The sequence below is a fragment of the Acanthopagrus latus genome, chromosome 16, assembly GCF_904848185.1.
Source record: "Acanthopagrus latus isolate v.2019 chromosome 16, fAcaLat1.1, whole genome shotgun sequence".
In the NCBI taxonomy this organism is placed as follows: domain Eukaryota; kingdom Metazoa; phylum Chordata; class Actinopteri; order Spariformes; family Sparidae; genus Acanthopagrus; species Acanthopagrus latus.
In genome coordinates this window covers 1753537-1777128 of record NC_051054.1, presented here as the reverse complement: position 1 = coordinate 1777128, position 23592 = coordinate 1753537, and the positions used below count along the sequence as shown (strand labels likewise).

At 43.3% G+C, this 23592-nt stretch overlaps 1 protein-coding gene, 2 long non-coding RNA genes and 4 other non-coding genes across 11 annotated transcripts in view; 1 reads left to right on the top strand and 6 right to left on the bottom strand.

The window, feature by feature from the left end:
* Positions 1 to 626: 626 nt before the first annotated feature.
* LOC119005282 lies at positions 627 to 732 on the bottom strand. The gene has a single exon (XR_005070459.1). It is a non-coding gene; the product is annotated as a U6 spliceosomal RNA (small nuclear RNA).
* Positions 733 to 1391: 659 nt separating this feature from the next.
* On the top strand, positions 1392 to 1497 carry LOC119005280. The gene has a single exon (XR_005070458.1). It is a non-coding gene; the product is annotated as a U6 spliceosomal RNA (small nuclear RNA).
* Positions 1498 to 1724: 227 nt separating this feature from the next.
* Positions 1725 to 1830, bottom strand: LOC119005279. The gene has a single exon (XR_005070457.1). It is a non-coding gene; the product is annotated as a U6 spliceosomal RNA (small nuclear RNA).
* A 705-nt stretch (positions 1831 to 2535) lies between these two features.
* Positions 2536 to 4565, bottom strand: LOC119004279. Its single transcript, XR_005070170.1, has 3 exons — positions 4497 to 4565; positions 3704 to 3783; positions 2536 to 2732 (listed from the first exon to the last, which is right to left on the bottom strand). It is a non-coding gene; the product is annotated as an uncharacterized LOC119004279 (long non-coding RNA).
* On the bottom strand, positions 2961 to 3066 carry LOC119005278. Its single transcript, XR_005070456.1, has one exon. It is a non-coding gene; the product is annotated as a U6 spliceosomal RNA (small nuclear RNA).
* Positions 4566 to 8557: 3992 nt separating the features above from the next.
* Positions 8558 to 23592, bottom strand: part of ppp2r5eb (protein phosphatase 2, regulatory subunit B', epsilon) — a 43073-nt gene continuing 28038 nt past the window's right edge. For all 4 annotated transcript variants that reach the window (XM_037125583.1, XM_037125584.1, XM_037125585.1 and 1 more), the window contains exons 3-14: positions 19441 to 19637; positions 17486 to 17587; positions 15771 to 15863; positions 15492 to 15622; positions 14734 to 14793; positions 12814 to 12922; positions 12341 to 12394; positions 11896 to 11946; positions 11674 to 11793; positions 11226 to 11353; positions 10359 to 10460; positions 8558 to 9610 (exon numbers count right to left, since the gene is read on the bottom strand). In XM_037125583.1, the coding sequence (XP_036981478.1) occupies positions 9511 to 9610; positions 10359 to 10460; positions 11226 to 11353; positions 11674 to 11793; positions 11896 to 11946; positions 12341 to 12394; positions 12814 to 12922; positions 14734 to 14793; positions 15492 to 15622; positions 15771 to 15863; positions 17486 to 17587; positions 19441 to 19637 (1247 nt within the window). In that variant the 3' untranslated portion in view covers positions 8558 to 9510. The remainder of the gene's footprint in view (positions 9611 to 10358; positions 10461 to 11225; positions 11354 to 11673; positions 11794 to 11895; positions 11947 to 12340; positions 12395 to 12813; positions 12923 to 14733; positions 14794 to 15491; positions 15623 to 15770; positions 15864 to 17485; positions 17588 to 19440; positions 19638 to 23592) is intronic.
* On the bottom strand, positions 22119 to 23039 carry LOC119004281. 2 transcript variants are annotated; one of them, XR_005070173.1, is made up of 3 exons: positions 22899 to 23039; positions 22434 to 22613; positions 22119 to 22291 (listed from the first exon to the last, which is right to left on the bottom strand). It is a non-coding gene; the product is annotated as an uncharacterized LOC119004281 (long non-coding RNA). The 2 variants fall into 2 exon arrangements; XR_005070172.1 differs by having other exon boundaries at positions 22119 to 22288.

Below are 23592 nucleotides of genomic sequence, written 5' to 3'. Positions count from 1 at the left end.
ACTGCCTTTGAACACAGACATGAGTTCAGTAACATCACAGGATGTTTTAGACATTTAACATTTCAGATTTCACCTGAAGTCTGACACCAGAAACTCGACTTTACCAGTGTGGATCTAAGATCTGTGCTGTTGTTGGGTGTCGGTGACAGGAGCCTGTAGGAGGATCTGGAGCCTGTTTTCAGAGGTGAAGTTCTAAAAGTTGGGATTAAAACGTGTTTTATTATAGTTTCCCACATTTAAAGACGTTTAAAGTGGATGAACAGAGTCTGACGTGGTGCAGCAGCGCCCTCTGCCGGCCGCGTCCTGAATTACACCACATGAACTCTGGATCACTGCTCTCAGTTGTCTCCCTAAAAGCTAAAATCCTCCTCCAGGCTTCTTCTCCAACAGCAAACATCAACACAGATCTTACATCCACACTGGAGTCCAGTAAAGTTACAAAAACTCGGATTAAAATTGTAATTTTTCACACATAAAGACGTTTTAAAGTAATGATCAGAATCAGTCACTCCTCCTGCAGCGGTGCAGCAGCGCCCTCTGCCGGCGGAGCGGTGAATTACACCACATGAACTCTGCATCACTGACCTCAGCTGCATCTGTGCATCATTTATTTATCTTTTAAAAGTCAAAATGAGGAACGCTTCACGAATTTGCGTGTCATCCTTGCGCAGGGGCCATGCTAATCTTCTCTGTATCGTTCCAATTTTAGTATACGTGTAACCGAAGTTACACAGTGTGAGAGTGGGAGGTGTCTGGCTTATATACGGGTCTGGACCTGGACCCCTGGGAGTCATGGTGCGACCCTCAGACAGTCCTGTATGAGAGCAAACTGCCTCTGAGTGGCTTCATATATGCAGAGAGCAGAACAGCCTTCAGAGCTCAGGGAGGCTGTACTGGGGCTGCTGCAGCTTCAACAACTCATAAGGACCCAATCTGACCCAGTTCTGTCTCAGTTCTCAACAATTTGGATTTTCTCTGAATGCTGATGGATTGCAAGGCATGCTGGGATTTTTTTTAATCTCCTCCCCTTGACCCTCGTCTCTTTCCGTCTGCCCCGCCCTTCTCTGATTGCCTTCCCTCCCCCACCCACCCCCCTCGCTGACATACAGGCTCAGTGCATAAAATTCCCAGCATGCCTTGCAAGACTTCAGCATTAAGAAAAAACTCTTAATTGTTCAGAACCGGGTCAGATTGGGTCCTTATGAGTTGTTGAAGCTGCAGCAGCCCCAGTACAGCCTCCCTGAGCTCTGAAGGCTGTTCTGCTCTCTGCCTATATGAAGCCACTCAGAGGCAGTTTGCTCTCATACAGGACTGTCTGAGGGTCGCACCATGACTCCCAGGGGTCCAGGTCCAGACCCGTATATAAGCCAGACACCTCCCACTCTCACACTGTGTAACTTCGGTTACACGTATACTAAAATTGGAACGATACAGAGAAGATTAGCATGGCCCCTGCGCAAGGATGACACGCAAATTCGTGAAGCGTTCCTCATTTTGACTTTTAACTGAAAGAAGTGATACAGGGTTCATGTGGTGTAAATCCTCCCACTCTCACACTGTGTGACTTCAGTTACACGTATACTAAAATTGGAACGGTAATTCATGGCCCTGCCAGCAGAGGGCGCTGCTGCAGCGCTTAAGACGCTGTTCATCCACTTTCAACATCTATAAATTTTCATAAACTACACCACATGAACCCTGTATCACTTCTTTCAGTTAAAAGTCAAAATGAGGAACGCTTCACGAATTTGCGTGTCATCCTTGCGCAGGGGCCATGCTAATCTTCTCTGTATCGTTCCAATTTTAGTATACGTGTAACCGAAGTTACACAATATGAGAGTGGGAGGTGTCTGGTTTATATACGGGTCTGGACCTGGACCCCTGGGAGTCATGGTGCGACCCTCAGACAGTCCTGTATGAGAGCAAACTGCCTCTGAGTGGCTTCAGAACAAACTTCAGAGCTCAGAGACTCTGTACTGTGGCTGCTGCAGCTTCAAAAACCCATAAGGACCCAATCTGACCCGGTTCTGAACAAATATGAGTTTGATCTGCATGCTGAAGTCTCGCAAGGCATGCTGGGAATTTCATACAATGAGCTTTTATGTCAGTGGGTGGGGGAGGGGAGGCATTCAGAGAAGTGGGGGTCAGTTGGGGGATTTTAACTAACTGATTAGGACTTAGTGTCCTGAGCCGGGTCCAGGTGATCTGGATCCACTGCTGTCAGTCCAGAACACAGACAGACAGACAGACTGTGGGACTGCTGCTAGTTTATTAAGCAAAGTTTAAAGACTCTAAACTGAGTTCGCTCTCGTCCCTCTTCTTACTTCCTGTCCTCTCTTCAACACAGATACAACATACACGATCTGTGCAAGATGCTGTTTGGAGACTCTGTTTTGTCGAACTACGATGATAGATTCCTTTAACCCTTTTATTGATCCACAAAGATGCTTCAATCTATTACATTTTATGAGGAAACCGGGCTAGAGTCGTAAAAACCGCTCTCAATTTAAAATCAAACGTCTTAAATTGACCCAACCAAGCAGGTTGAACTGATAATATAAGGTGAACAGTGTGGATCCTCTATAGGTCAGTACATGGAACTGATGCAGTGTTCCCTAAATATATTTATTTTAAACTGTAAAACATTTTTACTTAAACTTCCTGGTCCGGTGGTGCTGAAGGCGGCCGAGCTGCTTCCTGGTCTGTGGATCCAAAATATTTCAGAATTGCTCCTGCAAAGACAAAAATCCTCAAGTTACCAAACAAAATAGATCCCAAGCAAATATTCATATGATATAATTGAGTTATGTTAACCCGTTTTAAAGTAATGATCAGTCAGTCACTCCTCCTGCAGCGGTGCAGCAGCGCCCTCTGCCGGCGGAGCGGTGAATTACACCACATGAACTCTGCATCACTGACCTCAGCTGCATCTGTGCATCATTTATTTATCTTTTAAAAGTCAAAATGAGGAACGCTTCACGAATTTGCGTGTCATCCTTGCGCAGGGGCCATGCTAATCTTCTCTGTATCGTTCCAATTTTAGTATACGTGTAACCGAAGTTACACAATATGAGAGTGGGAGGTGTCTGGCTTATATACGGGTCTGGACCTGGACCCCTGGGAGTCATGGTGCGACCCTCAGACAGTCCTGTATGAGAGCAAACTGCCTCTGAGTGGCTTCAGAACAAACTTCAGAGCTCAGAGACTCTGTACTGTGGCTGCTGCAGCTTCAAAAACCCATAAGGACCCAATCTGACCCGGTTCTGAACAAATATGAGTTTGATCTGCATGCTGAAGTCTCGCAAGGCATGCTGGGAATTTCATACAATGGGCTTTTGTGTCAGTGGGTGGGGGAGGGGAGGCATTCAGAGAAGGGGGGTCAGTTGGGGGATTTTAACTAACTGACTAGGACTTAGTGTCCTGAGCCGGGTCCAGGTGATCTGGATCCACTGCTGTCAGTCCAGAACACAGACAGACAGACAGACAGACAGACAGACTGTGGGACTGCTGCTAGTTTATTAAGCAAAGTTTAAAGACTCTAAACTGAGTTCGCTCTCGTCCCTCTTCTTACTTCCTGTCCTCTCTTCAACACAGGTTGAACTGATAATATAAGGTGAACAGTGTGGATCCTCTACAGGTCAGTACATGAAGCTGATGCAGTGTTCCCTAAATATATTTATTTCAAACTGTAAAACATTTTTACTTAAACTTCCTGGTCCGGTGGTGCTGAAGGCGGTCGAGCTGCTTCCTGGTCTGTGGATCCAAAATATTTCAGAATTGCTCCTGCAAAGACAAAAATCCTCAAGTTACCGAGCAAAATAGATCCCAAGCAAATATTCATATGATGTAACTGAGTTATGTTACACTAATGCAGAAATTCATAATCTGATTTTATACTAAACATTGTAATATTTGAGCAGTTTGAAACACATTGTACTTGTTAGAGTTATACAACAAAGACAAATGACTGATGAGCACTTTGTGACACTGAAGGAATATTTGAGTTTATATTGAACAGCTGTTACAAAGTGAACTACTGACTGATGATCTGGATTTAATTTATATTCTGTGGGCAGAACTAACGATCATATATAGTGCTGTAAACTTTAAAATGTACTTCAGTTTGTGTTATTATGATTCTTTTAAATAAAACAAAGTAATGCATCAAAAACATAACTAATCTGTAGGAATGTTGGCAAACGTGTTCAAATTATATTGTCACAATAAATATTCTAATAAATGTGGTAAAGAAAGACGCAGCTACCTAATAATAATCCACTCAGAGCGATAATCCACTGCCACAACAGGCCTCAGAGCAACTTCACATTAGAGACCAATAAACTGAGAACACAGTAAAATAATCCTAAAGAAATGTAGTGTGTCAAATATTGAACATCAGAGGAGGTTTATGTTCCTGAACAAACACTGAAGCGAGTTAAAGATGAGTCAGAGTTTAAACTCGCCGCTCCACCTGCACCATGAAAAACAAACCGCACCTTCATCCTGTGTTCCTCTTCGTCTAGCTTCTTCTTCTTCCTGGACCAGATGAACGCTTTCGTTTTGACGTCATGCCGTAAATGACCGGTGCCTGGTCGTCATAGCAACAGGGCGCAACAGACACCAGCTCGGACCAATCAGAGGGCCAGAACTTTTCACACCTTTTCCGTCGGGATGAATCATTGTTGGAGCGTCACAGGTGTGACTGAAGATTAATCACATGTGTAATAACCAACAGAGGGAAAACACACACTCACAGACGTCTTCACAACAAAACAACACGTCTGTTGTGTGACTGAGTGCGAAGGTGTCGGTGATGTTGATGTGCAGCAGCTCGCTGAAGTTTCCCACGTTGTGTGTTTTCGTTTTCTGCTCAAACTCATTTTCAGTGGGAGTGCTGCGGGCACTTTTACAACAGCATCAAAATCTCTATTTTTAAAACAGTAAGAAGTCTCGACACAACATGAAACTTTGTTGGCAGAATCATCAGGGTCTCTGCACATGAACACAACTCAACTGAACCTCGTTCACTCTGCACAGACTTCTGGGCTGCCATGATGGCGGCGAGCGGAACAAGCTGCTGCTGACATGAGTCGCTCAGAAACTTTCTTTCTAGAAAACTCTGTACACACACAATGTTCTCACTGCTGGTGTTCATGTGTCAAATCACAAACAAGCTGCCAGACATTCAGGTCAAAGGTTCACCGAGTGCTGGCCAAAAGAAGAAGATCACCTGCTGGGCCTCGTGTTGTTTTTAGACTAAAATATATTTTTTAAATTATTTAATTCCCATGTTTAAGCAACATGAAAAAGATTATTCAAACATGACATTAAAATATCGATCCCTCAGATACCAGATCTTTATGCTCCAAAATCAATTCTGAAATCAAAACATCGATACTTTTGATACTTCAGTCATCTGAGGTGATGAGTATCATTAACACAGTGGAAAGTAACTAAACTACTGAGATCTTGTCTAAATGATTCGCGGTTGGAGTTGTTCAAATTAATAAATATGTTCATGAAATAAGTAACGAAATAAATCTAACAGGCAAAAAAGCCGAGATTTATTCAGGTAAAGTTTCCTAAAGAACTGATCAACTGCTTCTTTTTTAGATTCACCAGACACATTTGGTGTATTTGCACAAATTATCGGATCAGTATCGTCGACATCAGCCTGAATTTTACTCGGTGTCGGATCGGAAATGAAATCGATGGTTTCGAACATCACTGGCAGACATTTCTTGGAGGTGCTCTGGTTGTTACAGCTCCTCTCAGGTATCCCCACCAGCTCCACCTGGAAGTCTTCATCGTTACAACAGCACATTAACATCCAGAAGTTTCAGGAGGACGAAACACAGACGGACGTTTTTTATGTCCATGCAGAGGATTCAACCTGCAGGAAATACTGACATTTATATCTGGATTATAAAGTGAAGATTGTTGTTTTCTGAGCAGGTTTACATGTTTCAACATTTAGACACACACACACACACACACACACACACACACACACACACACACACCTGTGAACCCGGTCAAATAAAGCAAATCCAGCGTCTGGGCTTTATCACAAAACAGGTTTAATTTAATATCTCTTTATTTTTTAAAATAATTAAACATTTGTATTTCTCCAACCCTTTTTTATCTTTTTTTTTTTTTTTTCAGTTTTTAAATCATATTATATCCGGGCCGTTCTAAAGCACACATTAATCTGCCGGGGAGGAGGGGGGAGGCTCCGCCGTGGTCGCACCTCCCGAAGTGGTTCTGATCCGTCCGTGCCTTCCCCCCCGTCTCTCTACTCCACCTCCCTCCCTCCCTCCCTCCGACCCCCGACTTCCCTGCCTACCTGCCCTCACCCTCACCCCCTCCCCTCCTTCCCTCCCTCCCTCCCTCCCCAACTAAAAAAAATATATCCAATGGTCAAAAGAAACTTCATCAAAATATCCAAAATGAGATAAAAACCAAGAGAAGAGGGAGGAGTGAGAGACAGAAAAGAAAAAACAGACTAAAAGGGGGGAAACACTATCATAAATACCAGGAAGTCTTGTTCCATAATACCTCTTTATATACTGGATACTCCTCTCCACAGTTTCCTAAGCAAAAAACATAGGCTAAATTACTACAAGATACAAGATTATCAGTGTACTGCATTCAATAACAATGTACAGGGTTGTCTTTTTTTGTCACTGTTGTTGTTGTTGTAATACTGTGAAGTCAACGCGGCGCCCCCCGGTGGGCGGAGGGGGAGGAAGAGGGGGAGGAGGAGGAGGAGGAGGATTGGAGGCGAGGGGAGTCGATCTTTTCACAACAGGGAGGAAGATTTTTTTGGCGCTCCTCTGAAGACTTTTCTTTCTTTTTTTAAAATGATTTTATAATGGTTACGTCCCCGTTATGGCCGGAGGGTACCAGTGCCAGACTGATACCAGGGACACCTGCTCAGGTGGGTGAGGAGGGAGAGAGGGTTTAAAAAATCAACCGACGGAGGTGAGGAGAGACGTATAATCAAGAGATGAAAGAGTAGTTTGCTTTCGTAAGAGGAGGAGGAGGAGGAAGAGGAGGAAGAGGAGGAGCAGGAGGAGGAGGAGCAGGAGGAGGAGGAGGAGGAGGAGGAGGAGCAGGAGGAGGAGGAGGAGCAGGAGCAGGAGGAGGAGGAGGAGGAGCAGGAGGAGGAGGAGGAGGAGGAGGAGGAGCAGGAGGAGGAGCAGGAGCAGGAGGAGGAGGAGGAGGAGGAGGAGGAGCAGGAGGAGGAGGAGGAGGAGGAGCAGGAGGAGGAGGTGAGTCGAGTGCGTTCACATGCAGAAAAGTTCTGGATTCACACGTCAGCAGGAAGTTACACAGACGACGACAGACGGCAAAATAAAAGAGCGACGGGTCGAAACCAGAACATCACATGAATCATCTGAGAATTCATGATGTTCATTTTGTTCCCTTAGTTTGATATTTGTCACAAAATCTACCTCACTGACCGGCTGAAGTTTAATTTTTCGATACTGGTGACATATTTCAGTTTACTCTGATTACTTTCCTCACTGCCACCACTGGATGGCACCAACGTAAAAGGGAAAACTCTGATCAGACACATAGTGTTTTACTTTTAATCATTTCAAACCCCAGATTGGCTGCATGGGTTTGTGGCGGGGTCCGCCATTCCTGCGCGGGGGTTCAAATCATGTTTAAATCGGTTAGTTGACGATGACACAATTTATCGTCTACATTCTGTGTCCAGCTTCTTAAATGTGAATATTTTCTGTTTTCTTTCCTCGTCTGTGACAGTCAACAGAAGATCTTTGAGTTGTGGAGATAATTTGACATTTGAGGACGTCATTCTGACATTTTATAGACCAAACAACTAATCGATCACTCAGAAATAAGCGTTAGTTGCAGCCCTAACAGAATCTGTCATAAAAATATCACAGTAAGTTAATTATCTGAGCATTCCATGTCATTATTTTGACACCTTAGTTTGGCATTTGTTACACCGGTCACTTCAAGATAATTTACCTATACGACAGTAAGATTTTAGTTCATTCTGATGAATTTTTAAATCTCATGCAGAGTTTGTTTTGAGGGTCATAAAACGCTCAAATCCTACAGATATTAGTTTAAGTTCTCACTACATTCCTGTTAAAATGTTGTTTACAGGGAACAATGAGTGCACATGCTCCGACCGTTAACTACACCGTCTTCTAATTTCACTCTTTCGAACGTGAACATTTTGGGAAAGCATCGTTTGTCTGCGGTCACGATAAAGAACGAGCATAACAATATGTTATATATACGCTGCAGGAGAAACAAAGAAATCTGAAAATTCAACAGTATTTTAACGGGACATCGTGCCTCCACTGACTGAAGCTTTCCTAATTTAACATTTCCTTCTGCTGCTCCTTCACATTAAAGCGTTTTAACGGGTGAGTCAGAAGGTGGCTTTTATTGTGAAGCAGCCACAGGAAATCAAACGTCACAGAGGTTCGAGTCAAAACACGAAGGTTTTTCCAGTATTTTGAGATCATAACATACGAATCCTGAGGGAGATTATTTTATGTGACTTGAGGCTGAATTATGTAAAGAAATAAACATTTATTTTACAGTTAAATCTTCCACGAACACGCATGTAAACGCACTCAAAGAGGAGATGTTTGTGTTACTCACAAAGTCCCTGTTGTCGTTTTTTAAAATGTGTTTTTGTTCAGTTTTTTTTCCCGCCCGTTTTAAAACAGGAAGGAGAACGTGTCGGCAGGTGGGCGGGGCCAGAGAGGAGGCGAGGAGGGCGAGGAGGGGAGAGGGGGACCCATTATCAGTCCGGACCGTCCCACACAGGGGGGCAGAAATGACAGATGCACCGTTAAGAGAGGAAGGAGGGAGGGAACAGAAAGATGGAGGCAACGAGAGGAAAAGCAAAGAGGAGAACCAGGAAATAAAAATTACATACGGGACTGTACTGAAGAAGAGTGGGATGAAGAGTTAAAATCAATCTATCTTCTCTTTTTTTGTTGTTTTTTTGTTTTCCAAGAGTTCATTTCATGTCCTACAGTCCAAAAGTGTTTTTTTGTTTGTTTTTTTTTGTTCCCCTCCCACACAAGTCATTTTCTCATTTTCTATTTTTTTCTTCCTTTTTTTTTTATTATTATTGTTTTGTTTTTTTTTCCGTTTTGCAATAATATCAGTTTAAGGGAAAAAAAAAAAAAAGAAAAAAATAATTATTTACAGTGCTGTTGAAATAATGAAAACAGACGTGATGAATCTACTGTAAAGTAAGTCGCACAAACAAACACAGGAGAAAAAAAAACATAAGAAAAAAAAACAACAAAAAAAACAAAAACAATTAAGAAACCAGCGGGCGCTCCGTGTCCATCCAGAGACGACGGCCCTGTATCGGGGTTTTTCTCAGAGCTCTGGGCAGACGTGGCTGATGTGGAGGAGGGGAGTCGGGGGGGAGGATGGAGGGGAAGGGGGAGTCACAGGGGCTGCGAGGTGGGGGAGGGGCTGAAGGGGAACGCGGCGCTGTCTTCGTTAAGTTGGGATGATCCCGTCGCTCCTAAGGCCCCGCTTCAGCTCCAAGTCCTCCAGCTTCTTCCACAGCTCCTCCCGCTCCTTCTCCTTCTTCTTCTCACTGGAACAAATGAAACAACAACATGGAGGACGAGCGTGAGACTCTGCAGTCCGGTCACAAACTTCTGAACCTCTGCACACATTTATGATTTATTCAGCGCCTCAGTGAGTTCTGGTGTTCTGGCGCCCGCCTGCGGTTTGTTTCCACCAGTCGGAGCTTTGTAGGAACGAGAGTCCACCTCTTCTTTCAGCTGATTCAGATCACAGATAACTTCCAATGTTTGTGTTTTTAAAAATGAAGTTTGTAACCAGGAACCCTGAAGTTAACGAAGGCTCCGATGTCGCGAACTCTAATAAGATCCTCTGACACTTCGTCTTTTGTTTATTAGTTGATCTCTAACTTAGAAATGTGCAGATTTGTTTCACTGACAACAAAACTAATGGTCAACAGCGACGCAGGACGCTCTGTGTTAGCATGCTAGACTTTTCAGGTGATTAATCATAAAGTATTGGAGAAATGATCATGTTGAGCCTAAACAGGAGTCAGTGATCGCCAAAGTTAACATAATTCACTGTGAGGTTTTTTACTCTTTCTACCAACTCAACGTCTCAGGCGTCTTCTGGAGTTGGATCAGTGGCGGCTGATCTCAAACACTCCTGCTGCTTTCATCACCGCAGCTCATATCAAACCTGATGTTTGTGAAGCGTGATGATAGTAACACCGCTGCAGTGACGAGCAGCTCTGCAGGGATCATAACCCGTCACATCTATTCATGATAATGAAGATGTGAACAAGAAGAGTTTCTCACCGCTGGCGGTCCGACTTGTAAGTGGCTGTGAGTTCATCGAATAAGGTACTGTTCATCTCCATGAAGGCCTTCAGTACGTTGTACACCAGCGCCACGATCGCCCTGCAGGGAGGAAGGACGACACACAAACGTCGCGGTTAGAACTGGTCACATGACAGCGCCTGTAAACGTTTATCAATATGCGACAGATGATCAATCAGTTTAAAGAGCAACTTTTATATCTGAATCACACCCAGAAGTCAAAAACACAGTTTCAGCATCATTTTCTTGCACTTTAACTTGCAGGAAAATGTCGACCTACTCTTCACATCCGCTGTAAGATCTGGAAATTAGGTCACTTGGAGATGAAGTTTCCTGATTTTCTAAACTTTCCAGACGTGTTAGGATCAGGAAGTGGGAGCGCTGCAAGAGCTGCAGCATCAGGATAATAAAATTATGAATTCATAGAAATATTTATTATGTATGGAGTGAGTCTGCTTGACTTCCAGCACCCCTGATTGACCATTCAGCTGAAAAATGTATCATAACTTTCTCACTGTAGTTCTGTGGGAGTTTCTTTTGACTGATTTTCACCTGGAGTTATTTCTCTCACACTCTACAAGGTTTTCATCTCTGCAGCAAAGAGATGCAGCTCTCTGCTGTTCACAGTAAACAAAGACGGTTCAGTTTGTACTTGATGCACAGAAGAAAAAACTGAAAACACAACGAGAGCTGCAGATAATTCTGCTGGGTCTGCACGATGTGGCGTGGGAACATAAAGTCACAGAGAAAATCCTCTTTAAATAAAAATAATAAACTGGATGTTTCCTGTTTCAATATGGACAGAAATGACAATGAGTTTTATTCACAACATGACATTGTACTCACGGGTTCCAGTGCTCTTTGGAGATCCTGTAGAGGCTGGCGAACATGATGGGCAGGATGACGCTGGAGTTCTCCTCGATCAGACTCATGATGTACTCGTTGTTCCAGTAGTACAGAGCTCGTTCTGCAACCTGAGACACGGCAGACGAACACAAACTGGCTCAGTGTTGATCTATGATGTGATAATGACGACATGTTGTTTTATACAGAAGCTTATAAAGATCGAAATGTTCCCCTGAAATTAAACTGCAGTAGGTGTCACAAGCTTTGAATCTGTAATTTTCAACTGACTTAAATTGTGAAATGTGTTGTTTTTGAGCCAGAACTGAAGCCTGAATGAGCACTTAGAAGAAAATAAGGTTAACTGCGACGTTTTTAGCATATCGCTTCTAGAAGAAGCTCTTTTTTTTGGCGGTTATCAGTTTCTAAAACCCAGATGTGTGGTTCTGACCTGGAAGTGTGGGCTGGAGACACATCTGGAGATCTGTTTGAAGAGTGGCTCCTGGATCTTGACGAACTGTGTTGGTTCGATGACGTCCAGGATCTCCTCCAGCTCCCCTAGAAACATCACCTGCACGGCAGCACAGAACCAAAGTGTTACCACACACAGAGCTCACACGCACACACACACACACACACACGTAGAGTTCAAACACAGAGAAACGAGCCTCACCTCTTTTTGACTGCAGGTTTTCGGCCAGTACTTCAGTAAGCCTCTGATGACCTGAGGAGAAAGAAGAGACACAGACTGAGTTCATCCAACTTCTCCTCGTGAAATTGTTCATGCAGCTCCTCGTTTGGCCTCAGTGGGGCGCCGTCTGCTCCGTGTTGTGGTGTCAGTGTTGCAGGCAGAGGCAGATGTGGAGCAGCCCTGGTGTAGGACTGACTCCTGACAGGTGCTCTCACCCAAAACACTGAAACACTGTTCGCATTATCACACGATTCTAGAGTCAGATCCCAAAACTTAAAGTCCAGTGATGCAGAAATATTTGAAATATGTCTTTCACAGGATAAAGTCTCATGTGGCGATACATCACAGTGTGTTTAAGAACATTAAATGCACATAAAAAAACATAAAAGGAGTAAAAGTTCATGCAGTTATGTCAGCTGACACTTACTGGTTCTGTTAATGTTGGGTCTTTCTCTAGGAACTGTACAATGCAATACGCCAACTGCAGGAAGAGAAGAGAGCCGATGTTAGAAGACAGTTTAGCTCGTTAGCTTAGCGACAAAAGCAACTCAGATTAAAATCTTCGGACTTTGCGTCATAAAATAAACCACTAAACTTCCTCCTACAACTAATTCTTTATCTACTGGCCGAGCAGCTGTTCATTAAATCTTAAATATGACTTCAGTTTTCCATTTTTTAAATGTCTGACACTGCTGGTAGTGATCACGAGCAGCTGTGTTTACATAGATTTCCAACCAGTCAGGAAAGTTTCAGTCGCTCTGGATCCCGTCCTGTCGTAGTCGGGTTATTCAGGCCTCGCTGTATTAAACCGTATAACTTGGTAATTTTGATCATGATTACGTTTTTAAATTCATGCTTTATTTTGACACCAAGTCAAGCGCCACTTCACACATATGTTACCTGTGCGTGGAAGAGGGACAGACTCCTGACGGTGTGGAGGGGGAGCAACACTTTGACCAGAAACTGTTTATGCTCCGCTTTCAGTGGCAGAGCGAAACCATTGATTATACTGGGAGAGAGACACAGAGAGACAGAGAGAGAGAATATGAACATAAATTAAACATGAACACATGAAAGAGTTTCATTGTGGAAGATCAATGAGCTGCAGACAAAACGATGTTTATACAGCCGACGGAGCCTGAAGGAGAACTAAAGAGAAGAACTGACGGAGGAGATCGTCTGTAACCTTCAGAGAAAACAGACGTTCCTCTAAAAGCTCCTGAAACAAACTAGACAGAACCTTCAGGCCCGCGGACCTTCACTCAAACCTTCCTTTGTTTTTAAACAAGCTTCGTTTCTTTTTGTGGAACATTTTTATCCGGTGAGTATCGAGCATTTTGCGGTCGCACAGCAGCGTTAAATCTTTGTTTGTCTGCTCTCCACCTGTGGAACAAACTTCCTGAATACCTGATGTGCTCGAACTGTCAGAGCATGTTTGAAACAATACAATCTTTTTATCTGTGACTTTTTATCTACTCGCTTTTTGTTTTTGTCATCTCAACATTTCCTTAATGCTTTAGTGTCTTATTTCGATCAAATGTCAAGAACAGAGACAAAAAATTCGACGACGTGCGATACAGATTTGATTACGCCGTTTTCTTTTTCCTCGTCACTGAGACCGACATCGAGAGATTAATCACTGCAATGCTTTTAACTAATGAATCATCAGAGCTGAATCACATCTCCTGTGACTCAGTCAGTTACAGTAATGTTTCATGAACTTTCAATCAATTCTCCTGACGTTGGCCGACAGTGAAGCTGTGTGTCGTCTCTGTGAAGACAAATTCATTTCTAAAGAAAAGAAAAATGCTTCAACTTTTCACCCCCTCACTTGTGACTCTCTCTTTTGTCTCAGTAAAATCGCTGCACACCGTTTCACAGTTTCACCTTCGTATTATTGTCAAACTAAACGGAAACTGCGTGGGTGTGTGTTGGAGGGAGGTAAAGGCCAGATTAAGGAATAAATGCATCATTATTTCAAACTTAAGAAATCAGTTTATTAGCTGTTATCTTATTTTAATATTTGAGGATAAACCCGTAAAGATCAAAACTATTTAAGGTTAATTTTCGGTTCATTAACGTCTCAATTAACAGACTGATTGTTTCAGCATCACGTTCCTCAGTTAGTGTTTAAAACAGCAAACTGAAGAGTTGATGATCGTCATTGATTGATTGTTAATCAGCTTCATTTTGAACCTTTTCTGACTCTGAACTTTAGTTTCAGTCCCCCAAAAATAACTTGTGACTCGAGGAAACAGAAACCGTCAGAGCGTCCGACTACACGTTCTATTAAAGACTCAAGAGCACAGACGCAGCCACGAGGAGATTATGTCGATACATTTCAGACATATTTCATATATATTTTTTAACAAACTGTTATCAGGCGCGATCGCCCTCGACCGTGTCGGCGTGTTTGGCGACCTCATGCTTCTCCTGACACAAAGCTGATAAACTGTCTGTGTAGGCTGGAGCTTTTTTTTTTTTAATGGATTAAAATGGATTAAAAAGACTGTTGAGCTGAGAGGATTAATTTATTCCTTATCTACAAGTCAAACTTAGCCTGAACCTGACGTCTCTGCACTGTGACAATCCTGTTTGTACGCAGCCGAATCAGAGTCTTCACTATCTTGATCAATCGTTTTGTTCTGCCGTCTCGCCTGAAAAAGATCTCCGTCTTTATAAGAGACGAAACAAAAGATCCTCATCGACTCAGAAACAGGGCCGAGCTCGGTTCTGTTGGCGTTCTTCGGGTCCATGTGCCTCTAAAAGCATCAGCGGAGTGTAAATGTGTGTCTGAGGGGTCGGAGGTCGTCCACATACCTCCCCAGGATCTCCAGCAACTCCGCCACCCCGTTGAAGTGCTCCGTCTCATAAACAAAACTGCAGACAGGACAGAAGAGGAGACAAAAGACCGGAGACAGAAATGAGACCGAGGCAGAAAAAAAGAAGGCTCAACAAGTACAAAGAAGTGAGAAGTGCAGGTTCAACCTCATGATTGTAAGTTTTAGTCTTGTACCTGCTTAAATTATTGTCTATCTTGTGTTAATCTTGTGACCAACTACAAGGTGTTCTAACTTGCAATAAGCTTAAAAAAAAGTGAACATCCTCCATAAATCAAAGTTTCTACGTGACTGTGTCTTAAAAAATAGACAAATTCTGTTTAGATTCTGAGTTTTTGCAGTTTATCAGTAGAAAGATCCATTCAAATCATGTTCACGCTGTTCTGGGATATTTGAAGCAGTCACGGGAATTCTCTCTGGAAAAATACCTGCTTGACTTCAGTATCTTTAGCATCTGTGTGCACCTGCGTATTTGCATACTGAAAAAAAACTGTGTGCTCCGACAGAAAGATGCCTTTTCAAAACATTCATCAGCAACTGTCACGTTCATTCCAACCTCAGAAACAGATTTCAGCTGTGAGAACTTATATTTTCTAAGATGATTTTAGGATGAACGAAGCTGCAGACGGTACAGAAAGCTAGCAGCGCTGATGTGCGATGAAACCATAAAAACAAAACTTGTCAAGTCAGTGTGACAAACATGAATATTAGATATTTGAAGAACCAATGTCAACTCACCGTAGAAAAATATTATTGATCTGTTTTCGTATAAAAGCCCTCAGCCCCAGGAATTTGCCGTAGATTCTATGCAAGACTGTCTTCAGGTAGTCTCTCTCCCGAGGATCCTCGCTGTCAAACAACTCCAAGAGCTGGACGGAGGAGAAGGAACAGACGGGAAGTCAGAATCAGAGAGAAAGGAAGATGAAACACTGAGAGGCAGCAGGGAGAGAAAAACAAGCACAATGACAGAATGAAGATCAGGTGATGTCTGACCTGCATGCCGACTCAAACACTCACCTGTAGGACAAACTTCTGGTCTATGTACTTTTTGGCAATGCTGGGCTGGAATTCCTGACTCTCCAAGAACCGGATGAAGAACTCGTATACCAACTGGAGGGAGGAGGAGAGGAAGAGGAAGAGGAAGAGGAAGAGGAAGAGGAAGAGGAGGGAGGATGAGAGAGAGAGAGAGAGATGATGTTAAAAAGATTTATAATCTGTGCAAGAAGTTCAATCAGGCTTGTTTGATCAGCTGAGTGCTGGACAGGACGTCACAAACGCAACAAGCTGATTCAAAGATACAAGAAAAATCTGCAGACTGACGTGTTCCTGTTGGAAATGAGAGCCCTTAAACTGACCCGGTGATCACTGGGACTGGACTGGACGAGGAGAGAAAAGGGCACAAGAGGCTCAGAGTACGGTGGGCGCAGCTCGGTACAAACATGGTGGGATCGGCCAGAATGACGGTGAATAAACGGGGTTCTGATTGGGGGAAAATATGACTTTGGGCAAATGAGACAAAACAAAAAAGAAAAGCGGTTTTACCAGGAAGCTTCTCCTTGAGATTAGCATCTCATTTCTAAAGGAGTCCTGGGCAGCAGGCACATAGAGAAGGAGGAGGGGAGGTGAGAGACCGGAGAGCCTGGGTCCACGACCCACACAACCACCAGGACCAGGACACAACCACCAGGACCAGGACACAACCACCAGGACCAGGACACAACCACCAGGACCAGGACACAACCACCAGGACCAGGACACAACCACCAGGACCAGGACACAACCACCAGGACCAGGACACAACCAGCAGATCAGTGGCTTCAGTGGTGCTGATGAAGTACTTCATCAGTTTGGGACATTCAGAGAGTTAAAGTCTACACCGCTCTCATGTCTAGCTTAGCATAACGACATAAAACCAGGAGGAAACAGCTCGCCTGGCTCTACACGAGGCCTCTAAACGCCTCTACAGCTCACAAATTAACACGCTGTGTCTCAATTCTTTAATCTGTGCAAAACAGAAATGTCCCGACAATTTGTGCAGCTTCATACAGTTTTGTTGTCTGACTGAGATTCTGTGTCGGCCCATAAAAATTAAAACAAGTCTCACAAAGACAATCTAAATGCTTCCTGGTGCTGCATGTTAGCGACGGCTGCCTCTGACACGCTGATCGTTTGTTTTTGTGGGTTTTTGTCTGTTTTAATCAACCTTCCTTTGGGAGTTCGGCCGGTTATATGTCTAGAAAGATCTGTGGCAACAACAGCTCAGTATGTCTCAGCTCTGAGAGACTCTGGTGGAGGGAAAAGGACGGACTGTGATGTAGCACACCCTCGTTAGCATCAGGATCAGAGTCCAGGGCACCACCTCTGTGGAGCTTCCATGCCGAGAAATCGTTCAATCTTTCCAGGAAATATGATAAGATGTGTGTCACGTGAGTGAATTGTTGGTGATGGTGTGATTCAAGTTGCTGTAAAAAGATGATAAATAAAACAAGCTAACTGACATTATGGTCTGTCACGCTGCGCAACAGTCCTGAGGGAACGAATGAACCATTGTTGGTGGAGAAATAACTCGTAATTAATTTCTGTTTGAGGAGCAATTAAACAAAACAAGATGCAGCCTGTTAATTTGTAATACACCCACACACACACACACACACACACACACACACACACACACACACACACACACACACACAGACACAGACACACACACACACTTGTTTGTCGGTGTTTACCTGTAAGTGTGGCCAGGAGGCCTCGAGCGTGGGCTCGTCTTCCTCAGGGTCAAACTCGTTACTGTCACTGGGCGGAAGGGTCCGGAATATGTTGTGAGACACCTGCAGCGAAACACAAACACGACACTTTAATAATCTGCGTCTGGAAACGAGAACAACAGAGTTCTGACCGGGTTCAGATGATGAGTTCTGGTCCTGTCCTGAAAGGTGATTTCACATCTCGATGAAGAACTCTGGGTAAACAAATATTCTCATTCGGGACGCCCGCGGCTGTGTAGCATCCACACACGACACAATGTGAATTTGTTTTCTGACTTATTTCATGCAAATGTGTCTGCTGAAGTGTGTGTGTGCTGTCTGTGCTCGTTCCCTTCCAGCAGATAAAAGATAGCCTGCAGATATTTGCACAAACAGACTCCAGTTTTTTCTGTTACATTTCTTTGCATTTTCTTTTCTGTCGCTGTTAAATCTTTTAATTAAAATCAATGTTTCTGATTGAGCAGAGTTTCTACAGGTCAGACACTTTAACTGAATGCTTATCAAGACATTTCAAGATTATTTTGAACCAAGTTTAAGACCAATTTTTGTACAAATCATCTTTTTCTTATTCATGTTTCACCATGTTGACTTCAGCTTTCCGCCGTTGCTGAGTTCACACAGTAAACTGTCAGATGAGACACTTGTTGGATGTTTTCATCAAACCACACACGTCATCCATGTTTCAGTAAGTAGCTGAGTTTCTTCGAGGACACCGAGGTAAATCAGAGCCTCACGTGAGTGTTTGTACGAACAACAGAGGCACAAGACAGCCGGGTGGAAAATGGGACAAGACCTGAGGAAGTGTGAGTGTGGTGAGTTTACAGATCTGCAGGACTGAGTGTAAACCACAACGCACGTGAGTGTGTGAGCAAACAAACAAAATCAATGAAATATGACGGCTAGGATTAAAACCTGTTTGTACCTCGCTGGTTATTAAGGTGTGTTAGCAACTGTCTTGTGTTTACATTGAAAGTTTTCGTGTTTAAACCTAAAAAAAAAACAAAACAAAAAAAAACTGTCTCTTAAACTGAAGTCACTGTCACGGCTGAGAGAGCGAAGACCCGAGATGACGGCTGGACGGTTTTTGAAACGATGGACTGAAGCTGAACGTTTAACTTTTCAGATATAAAATGTAATTCATCCTTTTGTGTGAAATTAATTCTTGGAGTTATGGTCACAGATGTGTTTTGTGAGGTCAGTTCATCCTCGAGTCAAAGTGGATGTCAAATTTAAAGAAATTCCCTCGAGTTGTTCCTGAGAAAGACGGGACGTATATATAGACAGACAACCCTAAAATATAAAACCTCGGGACATAAAAATCTTCCTTACAAGGCAGCTATTCCTTTAATATCTCTGGCTGCAGTTGTGGGTCACAGAAGGAAATGTATATTTAAATTTCATACAGTAAGGCATCAATCCAGCTGGAGATCGCTGACAACACAAGATAAATCTCACTGGTTGGTCAGATGATTAATGGAAGTAGGAAGAAAAAGAGAAAAGGTCTAATACGCAGATTTAAATACTGATGTTCTGCAGATGATGTTTTAATCTAAAGGGGTCACAAGTCAAACAGGTCAGGAAACGCTGGATTAAGAATCACTTTGTTGTTTCCACCACAACTAAAATTACTGGTTTTATCAACGGAGTCTGGTGGTTTTGAAAAAAGAGAAACATCACGGCTGTTTCTGATTAAACAGAAAGGATCTCAGTCAGAGTCTGTCAGTGACACAAACACTAGGAGTGAGGATGTTTTGCAGCTGAGAAGATCTCCTGAACCGGTTCAGAAACATTCTGGACCGATACGTCATTTAGACGACACAGCATGTAAACTTTAAAACCAGCTCGTTCTGACACATGTTCAGGTCCCTGTATCTTTCTCTAGTGTACGCTGAATGCACGTGTTCTCTCCTCCTCACCATTTTGACGACCTCGGGGTAGGCCTGCTCTGTCAGGTAGCCCCGGCTGACGGTCACGTAGTCCACCAGCTCGTTGAGCGTGGAGCGCTTGTACTCCTTCATCTTGAGGTCCGACAGCGTGTCCATAAAGTCAAAGACAGTACAGCACTGCTGCAGCTTCTTCAGGAACAGCTCCGGCTGCTCCGGCGCTGGCACGTCTGGACATAGAGGAAGAGAAGATGAAGAGAAACGTCAGCTAAACCGGTGCAGAAATAAATGTGAACCACACAGGCAGACGGTTCTGACTCCCACAGAGGTCAGAAACCAAACAGCACAGAATCAAAGACTTGGAATAAAGACAGTGGAAGTAAAAACGGAGACACGGTGAGACGGTGGTCTGAGACGCTGTAACTGTGATGCTGCTGGTTTGAATCCAGCTGAGGAGTTACGTAATTATTTGCTGGTTTCTTCTTCAAAATGTCTCCGTTTTGTTTGTGCTTCATTGTACTTTTTGTTCTGCTGGTTTGATTGTTAGTTTATTTGGTTTTGTCTGAATGTTTGCGTCCACTCTTTCATGTCGTCTCATCTTCGTGTGGTTTTTCTCCTCCGCTGTCTGTCTGACTCTACTCTCAAGGTCCCACCTACTGGCTTATGGAGGAGCTTTCAACCACACTTCCTACTCATCTGAGTGCTTTGCTTTGTTGTCATCACCTGACCCGAGTACAGAACTTGGTGCTCTCCCACCTCATATATGACCCTCCCACACAGACAGTAGAGAACATACACACTCCTCAAACACACCATCAATCAAGCCTCCAAAAACAGAAACAGAAAAACTCAGGCGAAACTTAACTGAGGAGCAAATGTGTGAAAGAGGAAACAAATCAAATCTGTGTTAAGAAGCTGATTTTGTTTCTGAGGATCTCTGCAATCACTCTGAAGTGTAATTTGAGACTCTCAACAGATTTTCTATCCTGTTGCCGACAATACAGTTTCCTGACACAGAGGAAACTCGCCGCAGCTGCGAGGTCTGTCTGTCTCGGTATAAATAGAAGATGCACTGGCTCGGTTAGCATCAACAGATAGCCACAATAGCTACAACAACACAAAAGGATGCTGCAGATCACCACTTCCAAAAACAGAGTTTTTCAGGTTCTCTCTCTGTGTTTATGTTGGATTACAACAAAACTGTTTGTCAGTGAAGTCAAGAGATGCTACAACTGCACGCTGCAGGTGAGAAACTCAGCTTCCTGCTCTGCTTTAGCTCTTCACTTATTCATGTTTTCTGCAAACGCTCTCTGTAAGCAGAGGAGTGCGACAGCCTCATTATCCACCAGCAGCAAGTGCTTCCGATGGGGTTTGACGGAGGCTGAGCTGTCACAAACCGTACGGATGTGGAGGAAGAACGAGTCGGCAGGTTTTTTTATTCAGCTCTCATAGTGGCAGACATGGCGGAGGGTCGCACAGAGTTCAGACCTTCAGGGAGATGCTCGACGCTCTTCCCCGATTACCAGACCTGATCCCAGTAGGACTGGGCCATTCTTACGCAAGAGATAAGCTGCTCTGAAGGCGGCGCACCAGTAGCACTGTGTGTGTGTGTGTGTGTGTGTGTGTGTGTGTGTGTGTGTGTGTTTGAAGTGTGAGCATGCTCCGAAATTACACTTCAAAGCGCTCGCTCGTTTGTCATTATGAATTCTGCTGCACTTGATGTCGAGTCACACACTGTATGTAAATGAGAGAGAAACTTTTCCACAAAAACAATCAAACGACTTTTTCACCTCCTCACAACATCCGCTGGTTCAGACTGATTAATTAGGAAATAACAACGGTGAGAAATTATCTTTTTTTTCCTCCCCACATTCCAACATTTTATAGACTTGATGTTTAAAAGGTTCAGCAGGATTTTGTGGCATTTTGCTGACAGGTTACTGACACAACCAACTCTGAACCCCTGTGTTAAATTTGTGTTCCTTTAAAAGAAAAATAAACTTTATCCAGGTGTAAGTTTATAATAATTTGGTCAATTTATATGCTAGACGACATTTAGTTTCTGGAGAAATCAACAAATTCTGACAGAAGAAAGTGACATTTGATGATTTCTACATTTAATGACCGAAGAAACTAAAGTGTAAGACAATATATTGACTATAAAGGATTGTGTGTGCCTGTTGCATTGAAGCTGAAGTGTGTTTAGCTTTCAGGTTTGCCGGGAAGGCATGGAGCCAGGAGAAGCTAATGCTCGTTAGCGCTCCTCTCATTCACTGACGTGCAGCAGGCTACAATGATCAGAGACTTCTTTTCTTCTGCTGTTTTGCCAAAACATCTCGTGACTTTACTAAGATTTCTTGACTTGATAAGGTTTATAAAAACAGACTGTTGGTGCCTCGAGATGTGGCACATGTGTAGTTGGAAAAAGAAATGTTGAGAAATTTAAAATTCCTTAAAAAGGATTATCGAAGACATGTTCAGATGAAGGGGTGAGGTTTTCATTATTTAAAGTATTTTTTCCCAACAATTCTATCAACTTCAGTCTCTGGAAGGCAGTCGCTGTCAACGAAAGGTTAAAGTCTGGAAATCTTTTTCTTCCTGAAGCTCTGGACATTCAGACAGAAAGTGCAGCTTCCTGTCCTGGGAGAGAAGCCTGGGCAGATCTCACCATGCGCATATAAAGTGATTATTCTGAACATGTTTTGATCCAAATGCCACGAGTTACTCACGACCTGTTGGCCTCCCGTTTCAGCTCAGCTCATTGAGGCCGAGTCCAACCAGGCCAGCCGCAAACAAACCCGAACCCTGACTGACTGGCAGGAGTCCTGGACTCTGCAGGATTTAATCCTGCTCCACAATCTTGTCAGGATGGAAGAACCGACTGCTCGATGCCACACAATAGAGACATTTATCAGAGCAAAAACTTCAGACTCTCTTGACTTTAATTAAAAGTGTCATTGCAGAGTGAGACGTTAAATGACAGGAAACAGAGATGGAAATTAATCTACAGTCTGTGTGGATGGTACCTCACTGTTAATCTGCCAACAAGACGAAACAAGTTCCTCTTCGCCCTGCAAGTGATATGATCACTCAGTGTTGACCAGAATATTAAGGTGGCTGCACAGTCTGCATGTCCTTGAGCGAGTCACTCAGAGTCTTTCCTGCTCATTCGTTTGAAGATGCCCCGGATAAGAGCATCAGGAATTCTGGGAAATATCAGCATGTGGAGAAGAAACCAAAAGCGAGCTTTAAAGCTGCTGTAATCTATATTTTTATATTAACAAGTTGTTTTATGAGCCACAGCTTTATTGGTCTGGTTCCGTCTTGCAGCTCTCATTGTTTCCAGCAGTCGTGCACAGACGGTTTTAGCCGACTGGACGGAACCTGCTGCTCAGCATCAAACAGCAGACAGAGTCCAACACTTACTGGTGAGGAAAGTGAATATCTAGAGAGCAAACCAGAGTCAAAAGGAGTGTGAATATTGCACTTACAATCATCAGGCACACACAACAACTACTCAGAATGAATGCTAATGTCGCTCCACATCTGCTGTCTGTGTAAATATGCAGCTGTTTGTTCAGAGGTTCAATGAATCCACATTGTAAAGAGATACTGTTCACAGCCGCCACAAGGACATCAAGACGTCAATCATGGCATCTGCATTCTTCCAACAGAATGCAAAACTAAACAGACAATCCAACACATCTAATTTACATGGTTGATTGTCCAGGATTCTGGTTCCACCAGGTTTATGATCTCAGCGAGGTCAGCAGTTAAATAAAATGCAAATATGTAAAGAAGAAGAACAAGAGGAAACCAAAGTAAAGAGTCGTTCTGATCAAGTGACATTAATACACCAGAGAAAAATCAAGAAGCGGGATTTTAAATGCTGTATGCCTTCCACTGTAAGGTCTGTAGGTCTATATGTGCATTTGCCTGTAAATGCAAATGCATTATGGGTCAGCGACATGACCTTAAAATAATACCACTCCTCCACAGCCTGCGCTGCATTATGGCATAAACCCCTATGATGCATGCTGAGATACTCAACTTTCAATGATTGTGCAGACAGTTGTGACTCTGTTCTGATCCTCACAAACTGAAAATCTGCCTCAAATGAATCTAAAAGTTCTTGAAAACATCTTGAAGATCTGAGTGTTCGAGGAGAAAGAAAGAGGAGTTTCC